The 10,336-nt window shown below is 38.5% G+C and overlaps 1 protein-coding gene across 1 annotated transcript; it reads right to left on the bottom strand.

Annotated features, from left to right (window-relative positions):
- Window positions 1-5,418: 5,418 nt before the first annotated feature.
- Window positions 5,419-6,923, bottom strand: LOC109206093 (kirola-like). The gene is made up of 2 exons (XM_019368863.1): window positions 6,669-6,923; window positions 5,419-5,968 (listed from the first exon to the last, which is right to left on the bottom strand). The coding sequence occupies exons 1-2, from the start codon at window positions 6,853-6,855 to the stop codon at window positions 5,715-5,717; spliced, it is 441 nt and encodes a 146-aa protein (XP_019224408.1). The 5' UTR covers window positions 6,856-6,923; the 3' UTR covers window positions 5,419-5,714.
- Window positions 6,924-10,336: the final 3,413 nt, after the last annotated feature.

Below are 10,336 nucleotides of genomic sequence, written 5' to 3' on the forward strand. Positions count from 1 at the left end.
AGAGAACTGTGAGATTATAAGTGTGAAGTCTGAAGTGTGTGTATTGAATTAACCGTGTATATTGTGTAGAAAGAAGGTCATGTATTTATAGTGTAGAAAGCAAGCAGAAATAGGTAAGGGAATAGTTTGAAAATCAATTTCACAAGGTTTCCCTTTAATTAGGGGATTCTGATTTCAAACGGGTAAAAATAATTAAGGAAAGAGACTAATCAAACACCTTTTCAAAGCAGTAAAAGAGGGGTAAATACATAGAGGTATATTTAAGAAAAAAGTCTTGATAGTACACGGTTTGTGCAAATAAGGCAAGGGAATCAATTAACAACTAGTAAATCAAAAATTGAAGATTTTGTATGAATGAACCAAGTCAGGAAGATGGGAAAGATTTTTACATAAGGAAAATCAGTAACAATCAGTCAAACCTAAAAAAGGATTCTGAATCAATCATAAGTTGGAAAACCTTTTCGGAAGAAAGAATTCATCACACATATAAAAGCATACAGCCACGCTTAAGCACGAAGAACTATCATGCTAATCAGTAAAAGAGTTTAACTTAGAAGAATTTAAAAGTTCAGAATCATAAACAAAGAAGTTCAAACTTAGTTCATAGACCCAGAATGAGTCTGAAAGAGTCAAGGGTTCCAAAATAGAACCCTAGTTCAAAAACATGACCAAACCTCGGTAGAACCCCCCAAATTCTAGGGTTTCCAACTCGAGTCAAGCACAGGGATGAGGAGGCAACAAGCTCAGAAATTTCTTTTCAGAATCTCATGAGAAGACAAGCAAATATAATAGAAAGTTCGAAGCATAATGAGAGTAGAAAACATGCTTAAACGGGTCTTAAAACAAGGTGAAGTAGAAGTGAAACAGTAAACACTTAAGAACATGGTAGAGAAATACAGTAGAAGAACACATGAACACCGGAACAGTATAGCAAAAGAACATATAGGAAAACACAGTGAGATAAACATGTGAGAACATGGTAAAGAAACACAGTAGAAGAAAGAACGGAGCACAGTAGAAGAACATGCATAATAAAGGAAAACATAAGAACACGGTATAGACAAATACACACAAAGAAAAGAAAAAGAAAAGTCATAGAAACATTTTAAGCTTTTCAGAAAACCCTAAATCGGAAAGAAGTTAATTTTTGAAAGAAAAATTGGGGAAAACATTTAAACACTCAAGTAGAGCACATATATGTAACAGATCTAAGAAAAAAAAATTAGAGAAAACCTCGAATAGCTAGGGTTTCAGAGGAACCCTAAAACGAGAAAGGCTTGGAAAAAGGTCCGATCTGAGTCGGATAAGTCAAGGCCAGGCTCAAAACACCATAGTGTGCCGGAGCTGGGCCGGGGATGGCCATAGAACCTTGAATCGGCGAAACTCTGAACGGACGCCATCGAGGATAGACCTCGAAACTTCGAATACCAAGTGTTTAAGAGCATAGGGAGATGATTTTAAGAAATCCATGGCCTGAGAGTCCATGGATTCCGGTGAGATTGAGGTTGAAGATGGTGAGAGAGGCTAGGGTTTTGAGAGAGTTTGAGAGAGTTTGAGAGGAGAGGGATTTCAGAGGCGGCTGATAGAAGAGAATGAGGGGGATTAGGGTAGTCTTTGGGGATTAAAAAAAGGTAAGGAATGATCGTGGCCGTTGATCATTAATTAAAAGAAAGGGCCGGGCGGGTTAAATTGGTTGGGTCGGAGGCGGGTTGGATTGAAATTGGGTTGGTCCGTTAAGGGGTTTGAAATTGGGTCAATTAGGGGGATCAATTTGGGCCATAATTGAAACGAAATGGGGCCAGATATTAAATAGCCAGTTTTTCCCTTTTTATTTTATAAAAATAGTAAAATGATTTTGAAAACAAATTAAAGGTATTGAGTCAATTTTTAAAATAACTGGAACCAATTTCATAATGATAAAATGCTGTTAATTTTGAAAATAGGCTAAAATTGCAATTATATGCAATTTAGCTTTTAAAATACCAAATAAATTTGTAAAAATATATAAAAATTACCCTAGCTATATTTTGGTATAAATATGAGAATAAAATAAGTGATTCACAAAAATGATAATTTGTGAATAATTATTGATTTTGTACTGCTAAAAATGGGCAATAAATTGATTTAAAAATCCTTTAAAAATTAGGAAAAATACTAAAACACTTGGGAATACTTATATATGCATAAATATGCTATTTTGAAAGTATTTTGAATATAAAAATATACGAAAAAATTGGGTATCAACAAAGGCAGTTTAAATAGCAACTTCTCATAAACAGGATAGAAAGATCCTAAACACAACACGGATAAACAACTCCCAAATCGGGGTATCACAGAGTACATGAGCATCTAATGTCACAAGTCTTGAATACACTGTCTAAGATAGTCTGAAACTAGATACAATAATAGGAAAGATAGGGCAGGAAAAAACAAGGACTGCTAACACCGGGCAGCAACCTCGAGGACTCCCAAGGATAAACTGCGTAGAATATCAACACCTGCCGTGTCCGGAAACAATTGGATCTACACACGAAGTGCTGGGTGTAGCGAGAGTACAACCAACTCAGTGAGTAACAAGACTGAATAAGGAACTGAAGATAGTGACGAGCTACACAGTTATAGTTCAATTTTAGTAATGTCAAAAAGGAAAAATAGGCATGCTTTCAAATCCGACAATTTAAGTCAAATTAGTTTATACATGTCAAGTTCAAGTAAAATCGGAAGTAATAGCTCTCATTAATTTCAACACAGTGATATATCACAGCTAAGTGCAACAATAAGGAAATCAAGTGCATCCTCTCATAGCAACAGTCACTCAGTCCTCCCATTCACTCCAACCTCACAATCACTCATTTCCTCACAGTCACTCGTTCCTCACACCCACTCATACCTCTCTGTCGCTCAGCACTCGGCACGCGGCACTCGCACTCAGTAGGTACCTGCGCTCACTGGGGATGTGTACAGACTCCGGAAGGGCTCCTTCAGCCCAAGCGCATTATCGAACCAATCATGACATAAATCAATGAAACATGCTACGGCGTGCATCCCGATCACATAAATATCCTCACAATCAAGCCCTCGGCCTCACTTAGTTATCAATATCTTTAGTCTCTGGGCTCTCACTAATCATGAAAATCAGCCCACACAGCAATGATATGATGTATCAACAAGGAAATAATAGGGACTGAGATATGATAAACGAGCAAAACTGAGACCGAGTACAAATAGCAATTACCATATAATTTAACATGTTACACGTCCTCTGTAGGTCCTAACAGTACCAAAACATAGCCTAAACATGATTCCTAACATAATTTACAATCAAATATCTATAACAAAGGGCGAGCTTATAGCTAACAACAAGTTATTCAACTTTATAGTTCCATGGAATTGACCATGTCACTATTCCAACTATGCACGCCCACACGCCCGTCACCTAGCATGTGCATCACCTCCAAACCAAATCGCATAACACATAATCCGGGGTTTCATATCCTCAGAACCAGATTTAGAACTGTTACTTACCTCAATCCGAGCAAATATCTACTCCAACACACCTTTGCCTCGCGAATCGACCTCTAAATACCTCGAATCTAACCACAATCAATACGATACAATCAACACATGCTAAAGGAATCAATTCGACAAGAATATACGAGATGATAAATCAAAAATCCAAAATCGGCTCAAAGCCGGCTCCCTGGCCCACATCCCGAAATCAAACAAAAGGCACAAAACCGGAAAGCCCATCAGACCACGAGTCTAACCATACCAAATTCATTAAAATTCGATACCAAATCGCCACTCAAATTCCCAAAATCAACTTTACCAATCCCTAGCCTCAAACCCCCAAATTACATCTAAAAAACACACAAACTAGGTGGAAAAATCACCGGGGAAACAAGATTATTGATAAAAACCAAGCATAAGGAACTTACCTCAAGAATCTCTTCAAAAACCCTCTTAAAAATCGCCTAAGCCCGAGTTCAAAATGCTAGAAATTGTGAAAATCTCAAAACCCTCGTTTTTATATGTTCTGCCCAAGCTTTCTACTTCTGTGGACATTTAGCCGCTTTTGTGGTCCCTCATCCTCTTCTGCGGAAAATCACTTAATGCGACCAACCACTTCTACGGTCCAAATCCCGCTTCTGCTGGTGCGCATCTGCGCAAACGAATTCCACTCATGTGGACCAGTGGCTCCCAAGCCAATTCCGCTTATGCGACCCCTGCCCGCATCTGCACAATCGCAGGTGCGAAAATCCCATTGCACCTGCGACCTCTACTGAAATCCTCCAACTCCGCACCTGCGCACCACCTGCCGCACCTGCGGCATCGTACCTGCGGCCTAGACCCTCGTGGGTGCGATCACACTAGAAATGTTACAACTTTAGCAACTTCACAACTCCAATTCTTGATCCGTTAACTACATGGAATCAACCCGAGGCCCCTGCAACCTACCCCAAACATATCAACAAGTTTTAAAACATCGTACAAACTAAGTCGAACCATCAAATAAAAAAATATAAAAAACATGAATCGCACATAGATTCAAGCCTAATGAATTTTGAGACTTCCAATTTCTACAACCGACACCGAAATCTATCGAACCATGTCCGATTGACCCCAAATTTTGCACACAAATGACACCACGAACATACTATGATTTCGGAAATCAAAATCCGACCCCGTATCAAAAAAGTCCTCTCCTGGTCAAACTTCCCAAAATTCAACTTTTGCCATTTCAAGCCTAATTCCACTACGGACCTCCAAATCATAATCCGAACACGCTCCTAGGTACAAAATTACACAATGGAGCTAACGGAAGCATGAAATCTCCATTCCGTAGTTGTTTACACATAAGTCAACATCTGATCAACCATTTCAACTTAAGCTTTCCATTATGAGTCTAAGTGCCTCAATTCACACCGAAATCCCTCCGGACCCGAACTGACTAACCTAGTAAGTCATATAACAACAAACCCACAAAAGGAGTACTGAATGGGAGAACGAGACTACAACTCGCAAAATGACCGGCCGTGTCGTTATAGTAGGCTGTCATCTACAACACACGCCTCAGGGTGTGGCCCTTCCCCGGATGTGAACACGTGATGACTTGTGGACCAAGCTGCCTTTTTACTCAAGAGATTGAAAATAGTGGTGCAGGTTTGTTCTCTTGAATTTGCCTCATGATATCAGTTAGTGTTTCTCTAAAATTTCCAGGTTTAGTTTCAGCTCTTATTTGAGCTAGTTTCATATGCATTTTCACTAAAATATAACTAACAACTAAATTGTATAAGACATAATATGACTGTCTAGTAATCAATACTGCAGTAGGAACTGTTTGTAAAAATGTCCCCATATAACTACTATATAAACCCAAAAAAAAAAAATGGCGGAAAAAGAATGAGAATAACACGCTGTTAAATATATCGTCTTTGTTATAGGTAAAGCTCACAGTTGCAAAATTCATAACATCTTACATATATTCACCATTGGATGTACATCCATAGAAGGAGAGTGCATATATAATATATTCTTCAAACACAACATTATTTATTTCACACGCAGCTAGCTACAACTAGCCAATATTGCCAAATTCATACATACATACATACATACATACATACATATATATATATATATATATATATATATATATATATATATATATATATATATATAGGCTATGAGCAATTGAATAGCATAAATTTATATTACTTGAGAAGGTGACCCTCTATATCTTTGGTGACATGTAGGGCATAACCCAAGAAAACGAGAGGCTCTGGAGTGTCTTCAGTTTTCTTCTCGTACACAAATGTCCACGTAGTCCATTGGTGGTCATGGGATGAGATCATAGTGAAGGAATTGTACAAATCTAACAGATCTCCTCCAATCACTTTCCAAGTGATTGATTTGTTCTGATGATCCACAGCTTCAATCACCTGCTTACAGATCTTATCTTTTCCATCTATAATCAATAAAGTTCGAAAACACAGATGTTACTCGATGTTCAATTGTCTAGTTCCTCATATAAAAGATATAAACGGAATAACATATTTTCTTTTCATTTTTTTTCCTTTGATTTTCCTTTTCATTTTCTCCAAAATTTATTTGAAGCTCACAAAGATTGGACGTGCTATATTTTTCCTGAATAGAATTATCGTTAAAAATCTCAAAAAAGCATTTTACAGTGTGGAAAACATTGAATTAGTATGGAAAAAAGCTTAAAATTGATTATATTGAGTTTAGTATGACAAGGAATTTTCCTTGAGAAATATTGTTTTTAATATATTTGGTAAAAAAAATTCAGTACTTGTAATTGGCAAGTGAAAAATATTTCACGTATATATTATATTGAATTCTAGTAATAATATTAGCAAATAGAGTGTTAAGAAGTTTTTTAGTATTATCAACAATATGTCTAATATGTCTAAGTGTTAGTTGGATCAAGTAATATGAAGTCAAACATTAAGATAGTTATTAAAAAAGTGACTTTCCCCCTTTTGATGTAAAACATTTTATGGTAACAAAAAACATCATCAAATAATGTTTTCAAAAAAACTATTTTATTGAACAAAGACTTCTTGACATACTAAATACCTCAAATGCAAAAACTGATACAAGTAAATACTATATATGTATAGAGAGAAGAAATATGAATTACATACCGTCGTTATATTTCCAGCTAACAATTGAACCAACTTTTACGATTTCACCTTCATCAATATCAAATTTGTGGACCTTACCAGGACTTATATTGGATATATGATGAGTATTGGTATGCAAAATGTCATGAATCAGGTGTCCTCCACACTTCACCTCTACTGAAGCAATCAACTTACCATTCAGACCCATAATTTCTTCTTCGATATAGAAGACAACTTGAGAAAAGGAAGTGGTGAGAAAAAGTTGAGAGGCTGTAGTCTTTATATAGATTATATTCTTAGTTATTATTATTATTATTATTATTATTATTATTATTATTATTATTATTAAATATTTATGTTCTAGTTAGCTGCATGAAAAGCTAGTATAAAACGTGATCCATGACAACTCATGTTTTTTATTAGTGGAGATGGAAGATTAGTATCCGCTCATTACGTGTACAATTAGGTCTTGCTAAGTTAGTGTTATCCTTCGCCATAAAATTTTAACCATTTGACTTATTTTTAAGGGAAAAGCCCCTCGATTGAGATTGGACATTAAAAAAGTAGCCTATTCGTATCCCCGCCGTTATACTAATAGTTCAAATTTACCTTTTTCGGCTAATGAAAGTGAGTTATCCAAAATAAATGCCACCTGAATTTTTTTATTAACTCCTAATCCAAAATAAATGCCAAAGCTCCGGTTATGCGCGAGGTCTAGGGAAGGGCCGGACTATAAGGGTTTATCGTACGCAGCTTTACGTTGTATTTCTACAAGAGATTATTTTCACGGATCGAATCTGTGACCTCCTAGTCACATGACAGCAAATTTACCAGTTACGCCAAGGCTCCTCCTCGAGTTAAAAACTGTGAGAGAATGCTGCAAACTAGTGTTTGATAGATAGGAGGGATTGAATTAGATGTATTAGAATATTTTAAAAAGAAAATTAGAAAAACAATTTTTTATTTGGCTAGTTCACTTGCGTTAGCCAAAAAGGTTAAATCTGAGCCATTTGTGTAACGGCAAGGTACGAATATGCCATTTTTGTGAAAGGATAAATCTACTCTAAATCAAATACTTTATGGGTAAATTTAGACATTTTTCCTTTTAAAAATGTGGAAGATAAAGTTTACAGATTGCCATAAGGGATTCATTTTATAGTCAAGTTTGAGACTTCCAACTAAGATTCTTTACTCGAGTCTCAAAAAAGTATGAATTAGTTTTTGTCACGATCCCAACCCCGGTTGTGATGGCGCCCAACATAATGCTTGGCAAAACCGACCAATTCAGCACTCTCAATCCCTCATATAGAGTTCATTACCAACTAACAGGGTTTAAACACCAAATTAACATGAATAGAAATCTGCAACAGAAGGTAAAATGTGCAGAAATCAAGGTAACATCACTACATAGCCCACCGATCTGGTGTCACGAGTCAAGAGCCTCTAATACAAGTCTGAGAAACAACCTAAACAAGAGATAGTCTAAAATACTAAAAGTAAAGAGGATAGAGGGAGAAATCGGGTCTGCGGACGCCATGCAGCTACCTCGATGACTCCGGTGAAATCTGGACAGCAGAAATAGCTCGAACTACGCCTCAGGGATACCTGTATCTGCACACACGGTGCAGGGAGTAATGTGAGTACTCCGACCCAGTGAGTAATAATAATAAATAATGACTGACGGAAAGAAATCTCGCAAAAGCACTAAGCAGTTCTATATCAAAGCAGTAAGAACATTTAAACATTAACTAAATGAAGAAGTTAGGCAGAATCCTTTAAACCAGTACTCAACTCATTTACTTCTCACAATAACCGAAATCATAAATATACCAATGCGGCGTGCAGCCCGATCCGTATATCGGTGTGGCGCACAGCCCGATCCAATAATAATAGTCGACTGCGCTTACTAGGGGTGTGTAGACTCCGGAGGGGCTCCTACAGCCCAAGCGCTATACTGCTGCGGCGTGCAGCCCGATCCGTATAGATATACTGCTGCAGCGTGCAGCCCGATCCATATAATATACTGCAGCGGCGTGCAGCCCGATCCATATAATATACTGCAGCGGTGTGCAGCCCGATCCATATAATATACTGCTGCGGCGTGCAGCCCGATCCATATAATATACTGCTGCGGCGTGCAGCCCGATCCATAACATACCAGTCATCCTCACTATTGGGTTCTCAACCCCTCTCAGTCAAAATAAACTTCGCCCCTCGGGCATACTAAGATAAGATAGGGATCCTAGCCCACATATTACTCTAGATCGGAAGANNCAGTTAGAAACATGACTGAGGGTATGATTTTTAACAAGTAAAGTGAGGTCAATCAAGACGAATTCCCCTAAGGGTTCTACAGGTCGGCACAAGGCCCCAAACATGGCAACTAGCCCAGACTATAATGATATTAGCTAAGTCTCAGTCAAAAATACAGTAGAAACATCGATCCGGATGGACCAAATCCAAATCCCCAGTAGTAATGGACCCACGCTCAACATGCAGCGTGTGTCTCACCTCAATATAGCACTACGTTGTGCAAATCCGGGGTTTCAAACCCTCAGGACATCATTTATAACCATTACTCACCTCAAGCCGGCCAAAATCCTAGCTCTCTATGCCCTTGCCTCGCAAATCAACCTCCTCGCGCGTCGAATTTGGTCAAAACCACAACGAATACGTTACAATAGGCTAAGGGAATATAACCCAATCAAAAAGACTCGAAAAACATCGAAATTCACGAAATTGGAGAAACCCGAGCCCCGGGCCCACTTCTCGAAAAATCAGAAAGTTAACATCACCGGATTCCTTATCTCGCCACGAGTCTGTACATATCAAAATTACCAAAATCGGAGTCCATTTGACCCCTCAAATTCCACTTTGAAATGCTAAATTCCCAAGCCCTAGCATTACCCTCTTTTGATAAATTTCCACAAATTTCCATGTTAATTCTACCATTAAATCAGGTATTTAGGCCAAGGAACTCACGTCCAATCACACCTAGTCGAGATCCCCTTCAATTTCCGTCCAAGAGCTCTGAAGGTCGATCAAAAATGGTGGAAATGAACTTAAGCTCGCGAAACGAAATGAGCTTTAAAACCCTTCTCTGAATAGTGATTTTCGCATCTGAGGTTCCTTTACCGCATTTGCGGCTACCGCTTCTGCGGTCATCTCTCCTCATTTGCGAATCCCGCTTCTGCGGATACCTGTACGCTTCTGCGGAAATACCAAGGCCACGCCAATTCGCTTCTGCGACTCATCTACCGCATCTGTAGCATCGCAGATGCGGCCCCAAGCCCGCACCTGTGGAAACAACAAACCTTCCAAGAACTCGCACCTGCGAACCTTCCTTCCGCACCTGCGCAACCGCATCTGCGGTTCCTTTTCCGCAGATGCGGAAATACCAGAAACCAGGCACACCAGCAATCTCATAAGTCCAAATTTCATCCCGATGGCCATCCGATATCACCCCGAGGCCCCCGGGACCTCAACCAAAAGTGCCAACCCATCCTAAAACATCATTCAAACTTGCTCCAATCACCAAAACACCACGAACAATACCAAAATCATCAAATTACATCGAATTCAAGCCTAAGTTCTTCTAAAACTTCCGAATTACGCATTTGATCAAAAATCCGACCAAACACCTCCGAATGACCTGAAATTTTGCACACACATCCCAAATAACTTAACGA

The sequence above is a fragment of the Nicotiana attenuata genome, unplaced genomic scaffold (assembly GCF_001879085.1).
Source record: "Nicotiana attenuata strain UT unplaced genomic scaffold, NIATTr2, whole genome shotgun sequence".
In the NCBI taxonomy this organism is placed as follows: Eukaryota; Viridiplantae; Streptophyta; class Magnoliopsida; order Solanales; family Solanaceae; genus Nicotiana; species Nicotiana attenuata.